This window comes from Argiope bruennichi, chromosome X1, assembly GCF_947563725.1.
Source record: "Argiope bruennichi chromosome X1, qqArgBrue1.1, whole genome shotgun sequence".
Taxonomy (NCBI): domain Eukaryota; kingdom Metazoa; phylum Arthropoda; class Arachnida; order Araneae; family Araneidae; genus Argiope; species Argiope bruennichi.
The window spans coordinates 15,359,926-15,386,086 of NC_079162.1; the positions used below are offsets into that span (position 1 = coordinate 15,359,926).

General features: G+C 29.2%; 1 protein-coding gene across 2 annotated transcripts in view; it reads right to left on the minus strand.

Moving 5' to 3' along the window:
• The window catches only part of LOC129959121 (mesoderm induction early response protein 1-like), a 76,671-nt gene that overhangs the window by 37,254 nt on the left and 13,256 nt on the right, over positions 1 to 26,161 (minus strand). For both annotated transcript variants that reach the window (XM_056071937.1, XM_056071938.1), the window contains exons 3-4: positions 6,725 to 6,864; positions 4,058 to 4,352 (exon numbers count right to left, since the gene is read on the minus strand). In XM_056071937.1, coding sequence (XP_055927912.1) covers positions 4,058 to 4,352; positions 6,725 to 6,864 — 435 coding nt within the window. The remainder of the gene's footprint in view (positions 1 to 4,057; positions 4,353 to 6,724; positions 6,865 to 26,161) is intronic.

Sequence of the window (26,161 nt, forward strand, 5' to 3'; positions counted from 1 at the left end):
TCCTACCAAAATCTGCTTTTACAGCTATCGCCATAAACAAAGATATTTGGTAGGAAGTGTTCTCTCGAAGGGCAGACAGTAAGTACATGCAAATGTATATATAATTGGAATGAGAAAGAAATTTTTTTTATTAGCTATCTGAGCATAAAAAAGCATGTTTTCTTATTAGAAATTAATTATCCACTTCATAATACGAAGAGTTTTTTTTATTGCTTTTCATAGGATAATCAACTACCAACAAATTGCATCTATTTACTACAGTAATATACTCATATTCAAAACAATAAAGGTGATCAGTAATGAGTTATTTTATAGCTGTCTAAGACATTCCGTTTGTGAACAATGAATATCCTCCAAGAAAACATAAATGCATGCAAAGGCTTTTCTCCCTCTGAAATGTGATGCATGAGTTTTTAATGAATATAATCTGTTAATAAATACAACTGCAATTCAAATAGTTATAATCATTAATTTACCAGATTTAAATAATTCATTAATTTACCAGATTTTCAGAATGAATTTGATAAAAATTACTATGCATTCTTATAAAAAGGAGAAAAACATGTATAATCAGTTCTTGCCAATCCTTTTTTAATTTTTATTATTTCTGAAGCATTAAAGAATCTGTCTCAGAGTATTAATAGCAGTGTTATTGCAAGCAATTAGATGACCAATGCTGACTCAATGTATTAAAATTCTTATGAAGTAACAGAAGATCAGAAAAATGATTTTAAAAAGGCAATTAAATCAGTTAAAGACACACCAGCCTGTTCATGATGGTCGACTATTAAAAACCAATTGGAAATTTGATCAATTTTTTCTTACCACGTTGTCTTTTTTCATTAGCATATGATAATTATATCTCTTTAAAACAAGAAATCTCTTAGGAATGTGATTAGATAGAGCACTCAGTTGGCTAATTTAATGTATAAATATTCTTGTTTGAAAGAGATACTTAGCCTCTTTTTTACTTTAAATTTTATTGGAAAACAGAAATAAGGTCTTAATTTTCAACTGAAAAGAGTATAAAATCTCAGAAAGAATAATTCTCAAAATGAAAGAGAGATGGAGTCTCATCAAAAATGTAAAAGTGAATTTCCATAATGCAAATAATTATTCAATTTCCTTAATGCGAATTATTATTTTAAAAAATGAAATGCCTTCCTAATAATATATATTAACCCTTTACCTGTGTATCTCGCGATTTCCACGGGTTGGCAATTAGTCTATTTCCTGTTGCATCACACATTTTTTGCAATTTAAAGTATTTAATTTTACAATCACAAATTTTATTATATTATTGTGTAACATACAATATCAGTTGAATTTCTTTGAAGTTATTTGCAAACATTGCATCTAAATTGTGATTTCAAAAAATTATGCAGCCAAAGGGTAAATCTTTAATTCTGAAATCACAAAAAGTTCAATTTACTAAGAATTCACCAATTGCTCAAAATTCTTCCACATTATACAATTTACTCAATCAGTGAAACCAACCAAATCCAGAAAAAAAATCCTTGCGCTTTCCCTGTATGTATATGCAGTATAACAGCCCTTGTGCTAGTCTTAAAAGAATAACAATACCCTTCCCCCCTAGTTTTCATCAGTAAAAAGCAAAGGCTAGTAAGCAACAATTCAACATTACACAAAATAACAGAATATTAAAGGAACGTCTACAGTTTAATAAGGAAAAAAATTCTTTTTATAACTGCCAAGGATTTAGCTAGACAAAATCAGACATTAACCCTTTAAAGGACCATTTTTTTCTAGTCCTATTACGTTAAAATATTTTTAGGCTTGAAATTAGAATAAGAAAAGGGATTCATTTAGCTTATTAGATAAATTTAATTTGATTAATTAATAAGTAACAAATCAAGACACATCATTTTGTATAAGATAAAGAACTGAAGCATCTAAGTTTCTCTGTCTTTGTAAAAAAAACTGTCAGAACTTATGCCAACCTACGTAATTTCATACAAATATTGATAAATTTGGTGGGAAGCATACTTCCCATGGCCCTAGAAAAGATTAAGTGGGAAAAAATGCTGATAACTCACTTCAAGCTCTCTAATTTAAAGTAATGCAAAATTAAGGACTTGAGAGGAATAAAACACAAATAGCATTCTTGTCATCGTAATACAAAGCATTTAATAATTACTGAACAAAAGAAAGTATTAAAGAGCAATTTTTTTGTATGCCAATTCATATTCATAAGCATTTTTATTTATTTATTTATTTTGCTAATTCAAATATTTTAGCATTAACTTCTGCAGATTTTTCAGTCATCAATTTCATTCTCCCCTTCCCCCTATTGCAACAATTATTTTGCTCACCTGCTGTGTCTGTTGAATTCTTTTTTCTTTTTCCCTGCTTTTTTTAAATTTCATAATACCTCAAATGTGTGTGTGTTTTTTTTTTTTCTTTGCATACTGTAGCAAATCTCTTGAGATAAGAACATTTAAGATGCATCCATACAAGTTTATGATATAATACACAATTCTTAGAAGAATTAAAGAATCTTCTTTCAGTTTCAACAAGCACATCCTTGTTGATACTAAATCTACTTTAAACAACCACACTGGTATGTGACAATACAAGAATTACAACTTTCCAAAAATCAGAAAATTCTTTAGACCTCAAAACATTAGAAAAGAAATCATTGATACAAATCCATTAAATGAATCAAGCTATTCATTGTATTCACTTTTTAGTTTTTTCAGGAAAATTCTGACCGATCTTAGTATGTTCAGAATATACAGTGGAAATTTGCACTTTGAAACAAAAAAAAGCCAATCAATCATTCACTCTTCACATTGTGATGCATTGCTTTTCAATCAAGGAGAATTTAAACAGGAAACATTATTTAAAATAGCAAAATAGTTGAACATACATTCAAATATTTTTTGGGACATTCTTCATAAATATAAAACATTACTAAAAAGTGACTTTGTTCATTTTCAGTAGTTCCCACCAATATTAAAGCAACCTGTAATAAACATTTTAATAACGACGTTTTTTCTTAGTCTTGGAAATTGAACTGATCTATCGAGAAGAAAAGGGAAGTAAGAAGGAAACAGTTCCTGGGTTGGTGGCGTTGTGTTTCATGAGCTGTGGCAATGATTTTTTTTATCCTTGCAAAGTTTAAAGAGATTGACGCTTTTTAGATGAAAAGAATTAAGAAATTTAAAATTCCCTGCATTTTCTCTGTTCTTTTTATGGAAATTTTCAAAATTCCTTGCATCTTCCCATTTCTATGAACAATTTTTAAATTCCATGTGTCTTTGCGATTTTCCTGATTTTATGGCAAATTTGTCAAACAATTTTTTATGTCTTTTAACTTTTTTATCATATGTCAAAGAATGAAAATACTGCCAAAAGTGACTTTATTGGAAACACCATGGTTCTTGTGTACTAAAAATAAATAGACAAGAGTACACCCAAAGTGTCAGCACACACCAAATTGCTCTATAATCCACAAAAATTTTAGGAATTTGGCACTTCATGCAGAAATTATAGAACATGACCTTAGAAGCAGCTATTGATGAACTTATCAATTTCAGATTATGCTGGAATACTGCAGACAAATTTTGGAACCTAAGGTAAGGTAACCCAAAACATCTCACGCATGGCTTTCCCAGACAAATTTATCAAATGAACATTTGGCAAATTCCTCAACATTTGGAACAGTTATGGCAAAAATCTGATACATTTCACTTAAATCTTACCCTCAAAACAAAAAATAATCTTCTAAAACTGATTTTAAAATTCAAGCTTGAGATGCATTAAGTCATCATAAATACATATGTGTTAAATTTGATGGCTGTAAGTGTGCTAGATGGACACAACTACTATCTTTTATAAGTATGGGTGCTCTATATTTCAGAGTGCAACTTTTTGAATTGAGTTATATTTATTATTAGTCATTTTTTTAAAAATTTAAACAATGTAAAAGACAGGAAGTAATAAGAAAATTTTAAAATCTGGAAACTTTAATATAAAAAAATATTCATGATTAAAATTTCACGAAACACAAAGTCATGAATGAGAAGCTATTTACATCTTAAAAGTGGCCTTGAAGAACCCAAAGGAATAGGAGTGGTTTCTCGGAATGCCAAATCTATGACTTCATCTATTTTTCTTTCATCAGATGGGGAACTATCAGATTCGGGTGAGTGAACAGACTGATTTAAAACACTATGAGGGGAGCTGTGGCTTTCCATTATTTGCTCTGGAGAATCTAAAGGAGAGGAATCACTATCCTGTTCAGGAATTTCTTGAATAGCATCATCATATTCCAAACTAGATTCGTAACCATACATGGCAAGAACCTCGTTCAAAGGCATCTCTCCTTCCTATAAAATTGAAAGTCTTGAAGTTGAAGAAAAATAAATATATAAAACAAATCACAAAGATCATAACATTATTTAGGATAGGGGGATGTACTATTATAGAGGTAAAAAATACAGAAAAAAAAAGTTTTTAAAAATGAATTCTTTGCTTCACATGAAATAAATACCAAGAAAAATTTGTAAATATTCTATAAATAAAAGAACAAAAAGTTTAACCTTAAGGGGACACATTACATTTACAACATTCTTTTTATTATTATTTTAAGTTTATTGAAAATATTTTGAAGGTGCTGTTTGACCTGCATTCTTAAGACCAAAAGGCATGCGATTGAACCTAAACAGTCTTATTGGTGTGGTAACAGCAGCTTTTTCGATATGATTGGTTAACATGTATCTGATTATAAGCTTTAACCAAATCTAGTTTAGAAAAAATTGTTTTGTCATTTAATTTCATAGAAAAGTCTTCGATACGAGCCAGAGGATATTTATCAGAAATCGTAACTGCATTTAATCTGCGGAAATAACCGCAGATGCGAAAAATGCCACCCTTTTTCTTAACAAGATGTATCTCACTACCCCATGGACTTTTAGAAGGATGTACGATACCTTGTTTTAGTAAAGACTGGAATTCAACTTTCAGTGCTTTTAATTTCTCTGGTGCGAGTCATCTCGGTTTACTGAACACTGGAAGTCCTTTAGTGAGACTATACAATGATTCGTAGAAAGATATACTGGTGTAAGATTGAGAGCAGGTTTGATTATGTTAGGAAATTGAGAAAGTAATTGATGGTAAGGCGTATCATCCTTGTTGTTAATATTGTTAAGCCTATTTCCATATTGTTAAGCCTATTTATGGAACATTACAAGCTTTACCATTCACTTTAAGGGAAGTCAACCTGTCAATTAGTCTACGATTTTTAATATCAATAAGCAATTCAAATCTTTCTAAAAACTGTACCTAATATAGGTCAAGAGACATCTGCAATTACAAAATTCCGGGAAAATAATCACCGTAAGCCAAGATCCAACGTTAAATGTCTGGGCTTTAAGTTGAATAAGAATTTGCAGGATACAAAACAAAGTTCGTGCCTGGTACACGTTTAGTTAAATTCGCACAAGAAACTGGAAAAAATAGAACAAGCCGCGCCGCTATCTATTAAAAATGTAAGTTTATATTTGCGGTCGTAAACAAATAAGCGGCTTAACTCATTACAATCGTCAGCAGCCGCTACATCTGACGATTCTTTATGTTTTCTGTATAGGAACATGGTTCCACGCAGTTATCAAGCTGAGGTGATTTATGTTTGCATCCACATTTACTATTCCATTTGGAAGAAAGTATCCCAAACTTATTTTGCTGATTAATAATCATAGAAACAATAGATTTTCCAACTACGGCTACTGCAGCAATATCCTTCATTGTCTTAGAAGCATGTTGAATTAAAAATAAATAAATCAAACCGGTTTCCTGAAAGTGTTTTTCTTCCCACACCCCTTCTCATAACATGTGAGCCAAGCAACTCACACAATCGACAACTTTTAATGGCATTTGAAACACACCTCATGAGAAAATTTGCCACATGAGACGGTCAAGTGGTTATGGTTAAAAATTAGTCCAGCCAAACTCCTCTTCATAACAAAATGCAGTTGAACTCAGTTTCAGGCATGAAATTCCAGTGAAAGGACGAATTTTGTGAAAAACAAAGTTGTCCCAATAAATGTGCACTATATTGCAATAAAATAAAAATCGCTATTATCGTTGATTTTTGATTAAAGAGTTCTCTTAATCATAACTGAAAACAATGCGCCAGTCTTATTTTGAAACAATGATTCAGTTAAACAGCAGAGAATTACTTTGCTTTTTCACATTAAATTATTGAAATGGCTCATTACTGCTTACAAAAATTTAGAATCTTAGTGATAAAGAATATTTTTAAAATACTAGCTTCGAAACAATATTGTTAAAAAATAATTCTAATTCATCTCAAACTTCTGAAAGAATCTCATGTAAAAAAAAAAAATGAAGTCATCCTATAAGAGGATGACACTAAAAAAAGTCAATGAGAGGTAACTGAGAGAAAGTAAACAGGTTTTCAGTTCCTCTAGCAATTTAGAAATTAATATGGACTGGTTAATTCTCTCATCTTGGATGCATGATCTGCATGCCAAATTGAAGACTTCCTTTTTGCTGACCAATCATCGCACCCAGAAAAATCTCTAACAGATTTACACATTTATTTCAATCTTATTGATTGCTGTGTTCAATAATTGAATATAAACTGAATACATTTTAAAATAAAATATTCAACAAATACCACAACTATTCACACATCTCAGTTTTTATTTGATTGAATACAAAAACTAGCGTCACCAACCCTTTGCAAGTCATCCAGCTCATTTGTAACACTATCAGCACTTTCCATGGCTTCCTCTTCTTCCAGAGTGTATTCATCATCAAAGTCATTTACCAACATTTCAGCACTTGGATCAAAATCTTGATCGCTATCTGAAAGATCTAAATTATGTAAATATATGCAAGCTTATAGCAATATAATAAAAAATACTAGCTTCTTTTTATATTAGTGAAATTTCACATAAGTTAAAAAAAATGAAAACACACTCAGATACACTATTTCAGATATAATTACATATCTTCTTGATAAGTAATATTATGCGTGTGTTCTTTGGAAGAAGTAACCTTTTCCTCCCATTAAAAATGTAAATCCACATTCTATTGCACAATTACAGTCAGAACATTACAATTTGGTAAATTGCAAACATAAAATATGAAACAAGAATGAATAAATTGTACTCAAATGAGAATCCCTGAACATCTGCAAATATTCCAATTAGAAGTATTAAATGATAAATAAACAAAAGTTCATTAAAACAATTCTAAGAAATCATTATGTAGTCGTTAGAGCTTTGTGTTTACCAAACTAACTTAGAAATGAATATTTTTCACTGCCTAATCAGCAGTTGACAACAAAATAATATTGCTTTTTCTGCTTTTAAGAGAAATTTTTTCTCTCATATCTCAAAAAAAAATAATAAAATAAAATAAATAAAGCTTTGTAGGGTTTTTTTTTGTTTGTTTGTTTTGTTTGTTAAATGCATTCGATCTTGTGTGCAGAAGTAGGGTTTCTGAAAATTTCTTTTCAAACCTAACAAAAACAAAACAAATGTCATCACATTTTTTTGCCAATTTGCAGAGAAAGTTCACAGTATACTTGAACTCAAAAGTTCTTCACCTTCAGACATAATAATGTTGAAAGAGAAAATACTAAGCAGGTGTAGTTACATAAAAAATGTTGAGTACAAAAAAAAAATTTTTTTTTTTTTAGGTACAAAATTACATTAAAAAAAAGTAACAATTTTATATACCATGGAGAAATGAAATAAAAGGGGGGGGGGGGCAAAAAGAGAGTTTGAAACATGGAACTTTGTGAGTGCATAGAAGAATGTAAGAGAAATATTAATTAGTTGAAACTTTTACACAATGGGGTCGGCATAAAAATTAAATTTTTTTACTTTTTAATTTCAATTCTCCACAGAAGCCAAAATATTTCATACAACTGCTTACTTTATTAATTGAAACATTGTAATTGGAAGTATATCTCTAGGAAAAATACTTAATGCTTACTCTATTTTTATGGGGCACCTTGCATATACGGAGTGTCTTTTAATGAACCTACAACTTGTAACTCAAATAATCTTTCAATCTCATTAGATAGTGCTACGAACTCGTGTAGTGGCAGAGAGCATAAAAGGATTGTTTCGAATAAGTTCCACGTCATTTTGAAAATGTCTTCAGAAGTGTCATATTCAATAGGATATTTATGGTTAAAACTTGGTATTTATGTGATGAAAATGCAACACTATTGCTACAGAAGTGGTGTGCAAAATTTAAAAATTGATCTAAGCTTTCTGAAGCAATGTTAAGAGATTTGATAAGAAAATTTGCATGAGAGATGATCTGAAGATAAAAGTTGATGCAAAGGTAACTGTTAGAAAAGAAGTGACTGATGCAACAAGAGATATAGCAGAAGAACCAAGCACTTCCATTCTTAAACTGGTAAGTCAACTGGATATTAATCGGAGCTCTGCAACTAAGATAATGAAGACAGATATGAGACTTTTTCCTTACAAGATTCAAACTTTACATTTCATCCCAGATACTACTATCACTAAGCGATGGGACTCTGCCAATGAGATATTGGACCTCATTGATAATGGGGAATTGGAACACAAGATGATATGGTTTTCCGACAAAGCCCATTTCTGGTCGTCTGGTCAGGTAATTAGACAGAATTATCGTTTCTGGGAACCTCCAACCCTGAATTTGTCAATGTAAGACTGTTCCATCCACAAAGGGTAACGATTTGGACTGATCTTTGTGGATCAGAAATTATCGGACCAATTTTCTTTGCGTCAACTGTTAAAGCAGATGTCTATGAGCTACTGCTGAGACAGTCGTTTTTTCCTCAAATTCGTAATCTGGATACGGCCAATGGTGAGTATCGGTTCATGCAGGACGGCGCCGATCTGAACCTAATAACCATTCAGTTTGGAACCCGAGTAGTCGCTTATCAATATCCAAACATTATCCTGGTGCATTGCATTGGCCAATTTATTCACGAGATATGAAACCATGCGATTTCTATCTAGGTCATATGAAAGATTTGGTTTACAAGAAGCCTACAGACCTTATTAGCCTCAAAAGGATCATAGCCGATTCAAAGAGAAACTCTTGAAGATTAAGTGACAACTTTGTGACTAGGTTGTGCCTTTGTATCACATCTGAAGGTTCTCACTTTGCAAACCTTGTGCATTAAATTCCTTTTCAACCTTCTTTTCAATAAAAAAAATGTATTTAGTGCTAACTGCAATGACACAAAAGTTATATCAGTTACAAGTTGTAAGTTCATTAAAAGACACTCTGTATATTAAAAAATTGGAGACTTACATAATCAGTAATTTGAGCATATCTGAAAACTCATTTGTTAAAATGAGTTCAAAAAGTAATTGCTCAAGACAGAGAAGTAGGGATTTTACCATTTCCTAACACACATACCAATGTAAAGTATACAAAGGAACTACAATCAATCACTTATACAAACTAAATTCAGAAGATTTTATTAATGCTGACAAATTTTTAGTACTATAATTGTAAAATTTGAATTTAAAAATATTACCAAATACGTTTTATGTCTAAATTTTTACAATATTAGCCTCCCCAAAACTTTCTCATATACCCTTTAATAAAGTTATTTCTTTATGTGTGGTGGTTGCCACCATCAAACAAAATTTTTGACTTCAGATAAAATCAAGAGCATCACAAATGCTCAGATTTTAATTTTCAGAATGCCAGGCAGAAACATTCTGTGTTTCGTAGAAGAGTGAGGAAAACTGAACATGAATTTTGAATGCATTCATTTCAACCAAATTATACCAAAATTGGGCCCAAAACTACAATTTTAATATCAAGATCACAGAAAAAATTTATTTATCTAAATCCTTACATTTTTTAGTTATTGCATTTATATGTATGCAGAAGAATAGACAACAGATGGTTAAAAACCCTTTGCCAGATTTTTTTTTGTTTTGTTTTCAAAATTTTATATAGATCTACACTTTAGGTAAAAATGCTATGCACTAAATTATATTCATCTAGTTCTTTACATTTTGTAGTTAAGTAACAGGGTGGGCAGGATTTCTATTGTTTGGAATTCCCTGACTTTTCCCTCACATTTTTTGGATGTTTCCAATATGTTCATAACAATGTCGCTTTATATTATTCTCTTTGATTATTGCACATATTATTTCATAACATTAATTGAAAAATTGTTCAACTCTTTTAACTAAAATCCAAAAAATAAAATTTAATTCTTAGAACAAACAAAAAAACTCACTTATTGAATTTTAGATAAGTTTCAATTATGTAAAAAACCCTTCCTTTTTTTTTTTTTTACAAATATAGAAAGTGACACTATAAGAAGTAACACTACTATATGCAGGCCGACTTTTAGCGAACCAGTCATATCTCAGAACTGTTTGACAAATTTACTCAAGAAAAAATGTAGAACAAAACAAACAATGTAGTACAAATGTACTCAAAACAATATAGTACAAACATTGGTGGAATGTTTAGGAATGAAATGATTTGTTTTCTTTCAGTGGAGTCTCCTCTAACTACATTGTTTACCAACACGCCAATCAGAACTGAACAATAATTATACTAACAAAAAAAAAATTCATTTACAAGTACAAAATAAAATCAAAATTGCATAGACTTTTAGCTCACCAACTATAATAATAATAAAAAAAAACATCACTTGCATGCTGCCTCAATGTTTAACCCGTAAAATGGAAAAAGAAAAGAAAAAAAAAAAAAATGGAAAATTGGTTCTTATGATTTTTTCTTTTCTTTATTGCATAAAAAGAAAAATGTTTTAGAAGTATAAATTCCAAAAACGGTAGTTTGAATGAATTTTGTAAATTTTTGTGGCAAACAGTTTCCTATACATCAAACCATATAAGAAAAATGCTGCCTTCTCTTTCTAAAAAATCTTTTGAAAAAAAAATTACAAGAGATATGTATTTAATTTCTCATTTTTAATATCATTTTAAAATTATAGAACTTTTTGTAGAATGTATAAAAAACTTTAAAGGAACACAAAATTAAAAAAAAAATATTAAAAGAAAATATTAGCAATAACGTTCACTTCATGTTTTCCATAGCATCCATTCATATAAAGAATTTAGTAATCGTGTTCATAATGTTTAAAAATAAACAAAAAAAAATGTTTTACGGAAATAATAGCAATAATATCCGATACTTCATAATTGAACAAAAAGACTTCCGAGAAGAAGGAAAAAATAATTATTGTAAAATACCTATTTAATTAAAATAAATTGTTTTGGAATTATAATAATGAGTCAATATTTTACAACGTTTTGAATATTAATACCCAAAATTCATAGTTTCGCTCTCGTAACTCATGATACGATCGGTTTGACATTTGAAAGGGGGGAGGATAGCTCCATAAATATCTTTAAAAATATGAGAGACCGTCAAAGCTTATAATCATAATAGTAAAAGAAGCTGGGTTTTAATTTTGGCTGCATTTTCCCATAATAGGCAAAACAATTTCTGCTAATTATGTAGATATCTCGTAGTTCTGAAAAAAAATCAAAAACTTACGACGAAAAGATTATATATTTATACATATATGTAATAAATTAGATGGTGGTTAATCTTTTCTCTTCAACAGTCTGTTTCAAAAACATCGTATAAGTTTGATTTTCATTAGTTGTCAACGATGTTTCATTCTACTTATGAAAAAAAAAAAAAAAAAAAAAAAAAAAGCAAATTATCAAGTCCGATAAAAATTACCGATTTATAAAAAATTCCAGTTTTATAATAAATTTTCCTGACTATCCCCACTTCAATGTCGATTCCCGGCTGTAAAGAACTTTTTAAAAAGAAAAAATTTGCAACAGAAGCAAAGAAATTAGCAACAGAAGTTTGAACTAAAGAAGGCAAAAGCTCTCGAATAGTTATACTAGATAATGAGGTAGCATACCAAATGCTTGCCAATGTGCCAAAAAGTTATGATAACATCATTATGTAGTTGCGATATTGATATAATGAAGTAATTATTTTTCTAAATTTTGGTAAATATATCTATAGTATTAACAATTAATTATCTTTACAATTTTAGCAATTGTGGTACAGGCATTATATGTATATACTGTTCGTTTCAGTATTCTCAGAAAACCACATTTCGACGATTCTATCTTATTAAAATGTGAGACGCGGAAGGATGAGCGCATTTCGGGAATTTTTCGTCATTCTTTGATCTTGCTTTTCGCTCTATTAGATACTTTTTTGTTCAATTTTTTTTTTTTCGAAGAGAAGAGAAAACTTTTGAATATTTTAAACTTTGATTTATTCCATCCCGGGAGGCATAATTTATGTACAAGAAGCGATGATAAAACTGAAGTACGTCCACAAGCGATACAAGAGCAGAAGACAAAGTTTTCCCTTCGATCATTTTACCATGAAATTTTGATAAGGATTTCTTTGCCACATGTCGATTTAGATAAGGGAACTTGGGTATCTTTAAAAAATTTTTGCAAATATTAAGGATTTTTTTCCCTTTCCTCAGAACTTGCAAAGATAAAAATCTTTATAGAGAGTGTGTAGCATTAATTAAATAAAAAAGGTGGAAATGGATTAGGAAATAAGAGAACATTTTAGAATGAAGTTAATATTAAAATTTTAAAAGTTAATTTAGAAGCTAAATTAAGATAAAAATTTGGAAATTAATTAGGATTTTTATTTAGATCAAGAGATTACATACATATATATTGGTAAAATGTTACGCTTTGACACTCTTTTTTATTTAAAAATAGTTTTATAACTTTTAAAAAATACAACTACTGACTCTAATTTTTTTATAAAGAGTTTGCTTTAATTAAAGTTTTTCCTTCATTAATTTTGGTCTAAATTAAGAGTTAAAATTTTCAAACTAAGAGCTAAGAGCACATGACCTTAGAAATATTCTCAAGGGAAGTTCTAAGGTTTGAATGACTTCTTTCAAATCATTCAATACTCGGAATTTCTTTCCTGTGAAAATATTCATATATTCATATATTCTGTGTAACCTAAATGGTGAAAATTATTGTTCCGTTTACAACTGAGATAAGGAAATGCACATCTAGATATTTCTTATAGAAATGGGTGGCTATTTATAAATTTGGTGAGATCCCCCCCCCCATCATCTTGTACCAGTATTGAAGTCATTTCGAACAACCCCTTCTGACAAATTGATAGTTTTCTTCATTAACAGGATTACAAATCGTATATCAAAGTTTGTAAAGATTAAAATAACTCAGAGTGAAGGAATTGAATGGTTTGCAGATAAAAATAGCCAAATGAGCTAGCTAATGCAAAATTAGATAATTAAGTAGGAGGAGGGTTTGATTTTTTATGATCAGATGTGAAGACAATTTATTGGGATAAGGCAACAGAGAATCAAATAGTCACTGTCCAACTCTCAGCCTTCCCAGTTTATTGGTAAAATACTGGTTATCCTTAGTGGAGAGAACACTCAAAGTGATTCCATGCTTAGCTGATGAAGAGAATCTTTATCTGTGAATTGTTCAAGTGAGAGCAAAATGACATTCAGAGTCGGTGCCTCCGAGAAGAGTGCTTTCTCCTCTATGGGTCTGGAACAGCAGAAAAAGGGAAACGACTAACCCGATGGTTGCTTTTCGCTTAAGCGTATTATTTACATCCTTTTTCGTTCAGTTTTTTCCCTCTCTTCCTTAAGTAAATTGTGCAAAATAATTTTAAATTTAAGAGTAATCAACAGCATCGTTACACTTTCTTTAGTTGTTGATAATTTTAAATAGAGCTATTAAATTTAATTATACATGAACGGAATAAAAATATAAAATATTTGAAATATGTATTAACTGATTTTAAGTTCCGGTATTTGGCATAAAAAATAATTTCGGAGAATAATTATAAAACTATTTAAGATAGTATGTTTTTCTTTAAAAAATTTTAACGGGTAATTTTTTAACACTATTTGAAAGTAAAAAATCATTGAACTTTAATGTGAAATTGACAGAGCCACGTCAGATTCTTTAAAAACCAGAGTTCCCTGAGAAGCACCATGAGGAGCTGTGGTTAGACTTTGCTTCTCAAAAAAAAAAAATTTTTTATATCTATATATCCTTCAACAATTTAAATTCTATTATTAATACTTTGTTTCCATGAATACAATTAAGATGCACTGCAGATAACCAATTTTTTTTTTTTCCTTTATTTAATTTTGCATTACTATTTTTGAGCTTGGAATAATTATTTAAAAATATATTAATAAAAACAGATATAAATTTTTGACTGTGCTCTTCTTTCTTTCGTTGACATGTACAGCATATGCCTGCAATATTTAAATCTGGAATTTCACTTAATATTATTTTTTTTTAATTGCTGATCGTATATTTTCTGTGTGGAGGAGACTTTAACTGTCTGGTAAAATAAATTTAAAAATTTTGAAACTTGCTACAAAAATTTTAACGATGTCTTCATCTGGATACGTCAACTTTCCTTTATCAATATCAAGCAGATATTCTTTAGCAACAGTTTGTCATTTCGAAAATCAATTTTTTTCCAAGGATAATAATTTTATACAGTCACTACTTCGCAAATAAGGTTTTAGCTTGTAAACCGCATATCCAGAAAGATATATATACAAAAGAATCAACTCTTCTTCTTCATCCGTAAAATTATAGAAATCTACACCCTTTATTTCAAATTCTGAGATTTGGAAGGATGCTTCTTTTTCTGAAAAATCACGGAAAAATTCTTTCAAATGAAAAGAGCCATATATATATTTTTTTTAATGCAGTTTTATCAAGGTATTATTATTATTATTTTTTTCTGCTTGTAAAATTTGTTCAACAGAAACACTAAAATTACCACTACACAGATATCTATATTGACCGAATCTGCCTTCCAGAGGATTGGTTTGATATTTTCCAGTTAAGACGTAGTTATTGGGAGAAATTTGAAGCCGATAAATAATTATATCTCTCATTGTTTTGGTTGTATGTTCGAATGAACAAAAGGTTTCAGCAGTCAATTTCCCCAGTTTCTCTCTTTTTTTCTTTTTACCCGAAATAGAAATTTTTTTTTCTATTCATTTATCCATTTTTCCAGAAGCAGTAGTCTATCGTCAGAAATATTTTCGAAAGGTTTGCTTTTTTCTTCTAATTTCTCATAATCTTTTCGAGGGCTTTTTATATTCATTATGCTCCCCCATTTGTTGATTATTTCAATGAATTTAATTGTTCCATCGGAAGCAGAGTCATTCAGTCTCTTTAAAGCTTTTGCATTTGTTAAATCAAATATTTTTAAACATAAGCCAACATTTTGTCTCTCAATATTGCTTGAATACAAAGATTAAAAAGTTAATTTGGGAGTATATTTTAAAACTGATTTTGACTCTTTTCTCTATATTTCTCTTAGATAACCTAAAGATGCATGCATAATTTTACCAAAATTATTGAAAGAGGGAAACTGAAAGGTATTATTTATTGTTTGCTGGTTTAGTCAGTTATTTCAAATGCATTTGATAATATGCACCGAATCAAATAAAATAAATATTTTTTCATTCTTAAGATTTGAATTTGGAATCCTGGATTTTAATTCTCCTCCACATAGACTGGTGAACTTATTTCTGTTTACTCTATTACCTGAAATGATTGATATTATTTTATATTCACATCCTTGTATTAATAAAATCACTTTTTTTTTGTCAAATCTAAAAGTTGATCAGCATTCAAATATTTTACTGGAATTATCAGGAATTTACTGGAATTATTGTTATCTTTAAAGAATATTAATAAAAAATATCAAATTATTTATTCCATTGAGCAAAAATAATCTAACGATAATTTTAAACATTGTTCACATTTCCAAAGGGATAGGTTCCAAATAGTTGCGATATTTTTATAAAATAATTCTCTAATTTTCTAATATTAAATGAGAGTTTTATTTATCTGAAATAGTAATGTTATTTTTCTAAACTTTAAAAGCTATCGACTTGTTTAAAATTATTTTAAAAGGTAAAATATTTCCTGCGAAAAAAAAGTTTTAAAAAATTGAACGAAAAAAATTAGGGAGAGAAACAAAAAAAATAAATAAATAAATAAATCTGCTATTAGTATTACACAAATTGAATTATATGAACCGTTAAACCACTCGTGTTTACATTCTGCAATGAATAAAGAATGTCTAATGATGGGAGACAAGAAAGGATTTTTTGTATACTTCACATTAAAACTTATAACTCGAAAAAAAAAACTGCTATTAAAGAAAAATAAATAGCCTTAATTACTCACATGATAATCAAGTGTTATACGGTAGTTCGTTTTAATAATCCAGAGGCGATGTCATAGAATTTTAATGCAAAATATGCTCAAGTCATCACAATCACAAACGAATAGACGCTAGGGACGATGGACATCAACTGACCAAAGCTGATAAAGTCCATCGCTTAGTTAAAACCGGTAATGGTCAGTGTTCCAGGCCCATAAAACTTTTATTGCTCTCTTAGTTCCCGGAGGCCCCAGCAGAGTGCTGCAGTGGTCAAAACCTGGATTGCCCTGCGAGAGAAATATGGGCAGAACCAACTTCCTCCAGTCAAAAGAAACCACTCCCCGCCTCTCAACTTCACCTGCGATGTATGGCCTTCCTCCCCAAAACTGTCGACACTGAGGAAACTTCAGCGTCTTGTGCGATCATGCCCTGTGAGTGGAAATATGGCTAGATCTTTGTTGAGTCCTAGCAACTGATTATAAATGATGCTAAGATAGAAATTAATGATCATAACCCAGAGAAAATGACTTATTACTCTAACAGTGGAAAAGATTCTAATCTCATGAATTTTGATGATGTGTGTTTTCGCTGTTGAAAAAATACCAGCATGCATGATATTTCTTTGACTCATCTACCATTTACCTGCGATATGTGCCAAAACCCGCCTAAACTTTCCATGCCTCGCATAAAATCTCAATTTTTACATGATGATATAACTCGTAAGCTGTCTACAAAGGCTGAATGTAATGATTTAATAAGATTGCAATAGAGACCAGAAATTTACCTCCATTCCAGCAACTCCCCCGATTATTTCTGGAAAAACCAAACCAAAGATGCAATATATAACTTGTATATATTCTGAATCTCTTACTGTAAAGTTTAAAACAATTCCGATCGGGATATTTACAAATTTCACTGTTATTTTCTGCACATAAATTGAAATGTTTTAAAAAAATTATACTGAAGTGTTTTTAAAAAATAATATTGAATATGTACAATTATCTTAGTTTTATACAGTAATTGATTTGAATGTGAAGTGTCAGATTTTGCTTATCTTGTTAATGGAATTAGATCTGCTTAAGAGAATATCATCCAGGGTACGTAGTAAGAAATTGTTGCAAAAAATTAAGCACTTCTAATTAGGTAAACTAAGCACTGCAAAAATTAAGCATTGTTTAAGCACCTTTATATAATTATGCATACATAAATCTGTTTCTGTTTTATAATAATACACAGTCTTTACTGAAAAACTTTTTCAGGAAATTAATTTTTAAAGTGTATGATTCAAATTTGAATATTTATTTCTGCATTTGCACAACATCTTCTGTTGCAAAACAAATAATGTATTTTTGGGGGTTTTTGACAAAAGTATAAAAGTGAAAAAAACTATCGTTATTAAAAAAATTTGTCAACTTTTATATCATTAACAATAAAAATTCGTCAACTTTTCCAACATTTCTTAAAATTAAAAAAATACCAGTTAATTTGGATAGATACATCATTTCTGAAAATACTGACATTAATATAGAAATATAGTTTGACCAAACATTTTGTATTTGATTTTTATACGGGTAGGAAAAAATAAGATTTGACATGGCTGGGATGGAAAATGCGATTTTCCTCCTGTGCTAACTCATCATATTTAGCAATCTAGAACATTTGCAGCCTTATAAAGCTAAGAGGGAGAACATTTCAGGATGGTGACTATCTTAAGATCGGCAGAACTTCTACAGAACTGACGATAGAACAACACCATGTTCGAAACGAGTTTTTTAGAATCCTTTTTTTAATATAACACAATAGCAGCTTTTCGAAATGGCTAGTCTAAAAAAAATTATCTTATTGCTTCTGACATCTTATAATTAGAAAATGATTTTTTCAAATATGTCGCATTTCGAAAATTTAATAAAAAAATCAGCTTTTTAACCTATATGCAAAAATAAAATTTTCTAGCTTTAAGCTTAAAAAAAATTACAGTAAAACATGATTATATATTTTATGAAAAAACAAAAACAATTTAACAACTACTAGTTTCACAAATAATGGAAACATAGAAACAAAACAAATAAAAAATGCTAGTCGATATGTATTTGAATTTCACTATAATAATAATCATTGTTACAAATTGTGTCTAAAATTAATTTTTCAACAATTACTAAATTTTAAAAAAAAATGCCTTTATTCAAACAAAATTGTGTAATTGAAAATCTACTTTTTTAACCTTTAAAACAGTATAAAATTAATTTTTGTGCAATAATATGCTTTGATGTTATGATGGAAAAGCATTAAAATTCAGTTCATTTTTTCATTAAGCTTATAATTAAAATTTTGAAAAATTCGTTCTTATTTAGCCTCTAATACCCAAGAAGTAACTTCCTGTCAAATTTCATGCACTTCACTTCACTGAATTAAGCTGCATATTGCTCTGTCAGCCAGGGCAAATTTTTATATATTGAGAGAAATTTTACTGAGAAACAAAAAATTCTATAAGAGTTCAAAAGAGAAAAAGCAAAAATTGTTAAACTATAGAATATCTGAACACTGAAGAATAGAAATTTTAAAATCGTTTACCTTTACAATTTCTTTCAAAATTTTAAATATCAGATCTATGAATTTTTTTTTAATATAAAAACTAAAACTTAGCAATAATTATCAATGGCTGAGGATATTTTTAAAAAAACACCTTGAAAAAAATCACAATTAACTGAAAATTTATGATTTCAAATTAAAATTTAATTATAATGGATTTTGTAAAAAATATTAATGTAATTACACATCGCAATTAATTACAATTCAATATAATACGGTAAAAGTCCCTTGAATAGATCATTCACGGGATTGCTCCAAAACAACATTTGAACAAGAATGATGATCAAATGTGTAAGAAACTAAAGAACTCCCATTTGAAAGTGTTTTTAGAGAAAATTCTCCCATGTTCGAAATATTGCTTTGGCGCACCTGATTCATTCTGTTGTATTTTTTTTTCTTTTGATCGAACATCCAACATATTCTTTTTAAAAAAAACACATAGGTTAAAAATACATTTACTAGGCATAGCTAAAATTAACTCTTGACGATGTAAAAGAAATCTTTCAAGTCACAACGAGTATGACACAGCACGTATTTCATACACCCCCTTTAGGATAACATTGCAGTATTTTAACTGCAATGCAATCTGTTGAAAAAAGACAAATTGGGAAAAAAGTCACTAAAGCATTATCTTAATATGTGTTGGCAACTCTAAATTCCTTCTACGAATTCTTCCCTTTTGTTGGTTTCTTGATACATCTGGTAAACAAAACTTTTCCGGCATTGCTATTGATTTATCAAATTCAACATCTGGGAAAATAAACAAAACAGTTTTATTTGCACGATGAGAAAATAAGCACTTTTTATGGACCTTTTTTGAAAATAAAGCATTTTTAGCTGTTTAAAAATGGTTTTCAAAATTAAACACTTTTTATGATGCTACACACTGTTATCTCAACTTTGTTTTCTTAGTTCAGAAGTGAAGTTTCAAACCTTGCTAAATGCGAATTGAGTTCTTTATTCAAAATCTGAATAAATGTTACCATGTAATATTACTATATTATTCTGATACATAAGTAGTTGCTTAGAGTGCATGAAAAGTATAATTATACTAAAGATTAAACATATTGGGCCCTCATCGTGTATATATACTAATTAACTGTATTATAAACCATCCATCTATTTGTAAATAAATGTTGGATTACCAAAAATTATAGTATGTCTTTGAAAATCATTTCCTAGTACTATAGTCTCACAATATTATTTCCTTGTTATATCCCAAAATGTGGTTACTATTAAATATTAAAAGACAAATGAAGAAAATACTTAAAATACACAACACCATTTTCTTATTATGGAGCATTGAATGCTTGATTTGTATAGGTTTTAATTATGCTTTAATTAACTGTTAATTTGCTATGATATAGTTACAAGTTAATCAGTTTATTAGTTAATTCACCATACATATATACAAGAAGACAAACTTCAGTTCACTGAATGTTCGAACATCACTTCAAGCTGAATACAATAGATCCTAGTCCAAGAAAAATCCAAAGTAAGGCCAACAGAATGGGTCTTTTTTCAAGTGAAAGTAATGTTTGGAAAAGAAAGAAAGTGCTTTTTCAGTGAAGCTGTTGAACATATCTGTACATATTTCAATTGAACTGTTGGAAATTCCAGAACACTAAGAAACCTATCCATCAATATTGTACGACGCATACTTCCAAGCAAGTTGAATAAACAAAATCAACAAAACTTCATCCACTAGCACATTAACCCATAATGAACCACTCATAAAAACAAACGTAGGGAAAACGCAAATTTTCAAAGACATGAACAATGCAAGTGTCTTACACATATAAAACAAAATTTTAAATATTTGTTAATATATATATAAAAAAAAATACAGATTGTCCAATAAATAAGACAATGGTCCAATATACTACTAAAAATTACTAAGTTTCACTTTCCTTACAAAAAAGATTTTATAAATGGAAATCCAAAAAACAGTCTACATAGTCCAACATTACACATATTTCAAATTGTATTTTTTTCCCCCTCCTCTAGCAAGATTATAATTGACATCGTCTTTGACGACAATCTAAGTTTTTTTACTAATAAATGCTCACAACTTAGGAGAGAAAGTTTTTTATTATTCTGCAACATACCTCTTTGTCTAATGTTGTTCCTTGGAATTGTTTCACCAAGGTAATTTATTGTTACTGACTTGAGTAATGTTAATATTACTAATATGAAGTAAAAAAGTTATCCATATATATCCTGTGACACTTAGGATTTTTTACAACAGAGAGCAAAAAAAAAAAAAAAAAAAAAAAAAAAAAACCACAACACGTTGTAAAAGGGACTCCAAAAAATTTCTTGAGCAACTTGATAAGGAATAATAATAAAGAGATATCCATAACTTGTATCTAAATTTCACAGGTATATTTTTCATGTACATCTTATAAACGTGTTTGCCAAAATAGCGTACCATTTTTTCATCGATTGTTAGATTTTCTGAAAATATTTCAAATTGTTGCAGTGCAATATTAAGTTTTTCTAAAAGTGGACGAATTTTGTAATAACGATCTGCGTTGTTGATGACCCGAATTATCATTCAAATGTAGGTATTTTTTATGCCACCATATTGTTTCCTGAACATAGCTCGATTCACTAAGGTTGTGAAAGTGTCCGGAGCACTTTCTTAATATATTTTTTCACATGATAAAATGTAATAACCTCTGTAAAAAAGATTACCTATAAACTTTTCGATGACACTTTAGTTGACTTCAAAAGAATTACCTTTCTTCTGTGCTGCATATCGATTAGTCTCAGTACCTGTATATGATACCATTCATTAGCCATCATGTGAAAAATTTCAATGGGAGTTTCTCCTAATATCGTACCTGCAATATGTTGATGATCTTAAGAAGAAACGAACATAGTGAAAGGGAAAATTCTGGTTCACATTTTTTCTATTTAGGAGGTTTTGTATCAAACCTAATTTCTTCACAGATATTTGATAAAACTTCTATAGTTCCAACAGTATTTCGAAAATTCAGGATCGCCACATTTTTTATCTATATTATAATATGTGAAATAATCGTCTATTTCTTCATCGTCACTGACCATATCTGGTTCCACCGGAAACAGATATTCCTCCGCTATTATAAATTTTCTGGCTATTTTACAGCAACAAAAATGGTTAGCAAACTCGCAACTACGAAATAATGGAAAGAGAAAAAAGCGCTAAAAATAAGTTCCACAAGCATATGTGCAATAGCATAGACAGAAGAACTTGTTTGACAAAGGGGGCTGATAACAAGGGACTTTTAGTTGATCCCAGTCCACTAGCATGAAGAGAAAAAGATATATTGTTCCCTGAATTCAAAGAATGCGATCTAGAGGTATGGGCGATTTCAAAAAAACGGTGGGTATCAGAACGTTGTCCCATTTATAGGACAGCTGAAAAACACATATCAAATGCCAGTAATTTTTTTTCATGGATATTTTTAATGTTTTGAACGACACTGATAAATTACTAAAACTATATATGTTAAAGAAAAATAATTCTATTATTATTTAAGGGATTAAAACTGTGACATTATTTTTGGGATGAATTCAAAGCAATTTCTTTTAATTATTTTTTTAATTCCATTTTTTCCCACTAATTTAAAATGAAAAATCCATGGAAAATGTTATGTAAACCTTAAAATTGGTGAGGTTTCTCTATTACTTTGAGATATACCATAAGCACCACAAATGGTGAGAAATTTAATTTTCCTGGAAAACATTAATTTGGCATGTTATAGTATTTTTACAAAGAATTTTAAAATGATTATAAAAAACACAAGGAATGGACATTTTTTAATTGCTCCACTGATTGATAAAATCTATGTGATAAATGCAAATGTAATAAAGATGAACAATAATGCTGCTTATATTTCTGACGGGGATTACATTGAATTTAAGTATACCAAATTTGACGATTTAAATATGCAAGGTTTAAAAGATTTCATAAAAAGTAATAATGAATTTGAAAAATTAAAAAGTAATATTGATAAATGTGATAATTGGGCACCATTTCTTAATATTCGTAAAATTAGAATTTTAAATATCTTAAAACTCCTACATATGGATATATGGGGACCAACTCTTTAAATTTTTAAGTGGCACAGAATACTTTAGTATTATTGATAATAATTCTTGGAGTATTTTTTTAAAACATAAAAATGAAGCATTTGAATGCTTTTATTTATATAAAAAAATGGAGTTATTAACTAACAGAAAAATTAAAAAAGAGTTGAATAGGAACTCTGCAGAACTTTGAAAAGTATTTAATAAATAAATTTTACTGATATAGCACTTTGAAGTTATAGTGTTCATTTGCATTCAGCTAAACAGATTAAAAATAAAAAAAATAAAGATTTTGTTCCAAATTTGACGGAACTCTGCTAATTTTTTGACAGTTACATTTCTTTCTCATTGAAGAGTATCTATACTAAAAAGTAAACGGGGAATTTTATTGGCATTGATTTATTTTTGGCATCTTTTAGAAAGAGCAACAAACGACCTACAAGTAACTTTGGAGCATCATAAACATTTTGATTTGCTTTAATTTTTGGAAGCCTTGAATCAGTCGGTGTATTCACTTTTGAAAGTCCACAATGAATGAAATACACATTTCCTGACATATTGTTGAAAAGTTCTAAATTTTTGCCCCAAAATTAATTGAAGAAAAAAATATTGAAATAATTCTCAACTGGTGTATCACTAAATGAAATATAACAAATAAATGCTTAACAAACAAGTAATAAAGTGTAGAAAAACACTGATTCACTGTTATATAAACTTACATAATTAACTCTATAAAGAAAAATTCTCGATTCAAATAAAGGGAGCAAAAGGAAGTAGAAAGAAAAGAATATATTTTTCCTATTCTATCAGTATTTCCTAAAATTGTGACAAAAACTTTTCCACTGGTCTCTGGATTTATTGAAAACTGTTAAACAATGAAAGATCCACCATCACAAAGAAAATTTAATCTATAATTGGGCAGGTGTATAGAGGTGAAATAAGTCCCCCTCCCCATCAGAAGGAAATTATAAGCACAATAAAAAAACGAGCATTTTTAAGGCCTTTATATAAGGATAATAAAAAATAAGCAATTTTGAAGGTCTTTCAATGATGCTATGCATCCACCTTTAGATGTTAAATTTGTTTACCAAATTTTATCCACCTACACCTCTTCATTTTGTAATAGTATTAACTTACATTCAGAAAGCTGGGTGGACAGGCTTCCTCTGAATGGATTTTGTACAAAATTTGGCAAATAAATACAGGTAGAGAAGAGATCATGTACCAAATTTAATCTGTCCAACTCAAAGCGCTTTTGAGTTATATTCACAAACAGACATAAAAAAAATTTTTTTTTTTTTAATTGAAATCGGGGAGATCTGCAACATGGAAATTCATAAAAATCTTGAGTTCAAATTTTTTGACAATTACAATTCCTCTATATTTTTTATATGAAAAAGTAAAAATGTTGCAATTTATTATGACAAAAAAAAAGCTGTCATGTGATAAATTAAAAATTTTGTAACTGGGTTGTTTGCAATGGAAATAAATAAAATTGTGTTTTAAGACATGGAAAAAAATAGAAGGGCTTTTGTTGGGGAAATTTTTTATGACTTAAAATCATTTATGAATTTCAATTCAATAAATCCTGCAAGATACATTATTTTTATTTGCTATTTATTTATGATGTGATTGTGCATACATTATGGCTATGACATCAAAACCATTATGATTGATCATGACATCACAACCAATCAAATTTAGAAACACGATTTTAGCTACTGTCTTATAAGTATATATGAAATGTATTAGATTTTTAAGTTAAAAATGCTTGAAGAGAATTGTTATGTTATTTTAATATCTTAGTTATGTTTTATTTATTTCAAGTAGGAAAGAACTGTTTTCATGGCAGATGGAATTGTTATTTTACAGAAATAGTGATCTAGCAATTAAACTTATTTCAAATGAATACTAACGTTTCTTTATTTCACCAGAAACAAACTTTTAACAGTTCAAACATGGATAGCAGGAGTCGTGAATGATAATAAACATAAAAGCCTAGGAATCACAGTCATCAACATTTCTGAAAACAGAAGATATCATTGCTTTTGGTCAGTTCTATTGTAACAAATCACAAGATTTAAAAATCAATTTGAAGAATATGTATAATGTTTCTGTAAGGAAGTACAATTTATCTAAACCAAAACATTATTATAACTGCAACAGAACATTTCCCAAGTTGCCGACACATTTTACGAAATGAATAAACTGATAAATTTGAATGTACCCTACCCAAATCAGCATGCACATAAAAAGTTTCAATACATTTTGCATCATTAACAATTGAATGTGCATTACAAGGGTCTAAAAAAGGCTTTAAAGCCTCATGATTCTGAGGAATGCATAACAGAAGATCGAGAATTCCAGATTTACATCAGACAGTAAAAAAGCTAGATAAAATTTATTTTATTGCCCAATGTCAAATGCACTTATGCCATTGGGACCAACTATTACTATGAGCTATGTATCATATTTTCAAATAAAATGTTACAACTCTGCCTATTTATAATTATGTCTATTTAGTAATTATATTATAATTTCAATATCATATTATAAGTCCTTTTCTTGTAATATGAAATGCATAATTGGATATCTGGGAATAGATGCAAAACTGCATAATCTATTTGCAAATATTTATGCCTTTCATAATATATTTCAGATATATACTTATATTTAAAGGCTGTAAGGTGAAATTTTAAAATGCTGTTTCAAGAAAATTACTGAGAGAAATAGATAACAAGTTACTGTAATCAATTTTCAAAGACTTATTGGATTGCCATACCTTATTTCCAAGTTTTGTTTCAGCCTGGATTAAATTTAAAATACTCAAATTCAAGAAACAGAATTATGCAATTTGAGGTTAACTTTTTAAGTCCGTGGGGTAATTACTTCTTTTGTAATACGTACAAACAGAATGATAGTTTACATAGGAAAAAAAATATTCCTAGAAGCATTTTGATAATATTTTCACAACCCATTAATGTAACAAACTATTCAATTAGAAAACAATCCAGCAAAAATTAGTGAGAATCATAACATCATCTCCACCCATTGAGCAGAACGACACCATGATAGAGAGAATTTAATGCCACTACTGTTAATAACTTATAAGAGGTTAAACATACACTCAAGCCACAACTAAAATAAATTCATCATCTAAAACTTCAAAAACTAAAAAAAATCAAATGCTCTTTTAATGCCCATATTTTGTATTGTCCTTTCAAAATAGCCATTCCAGTATTTCACTAGA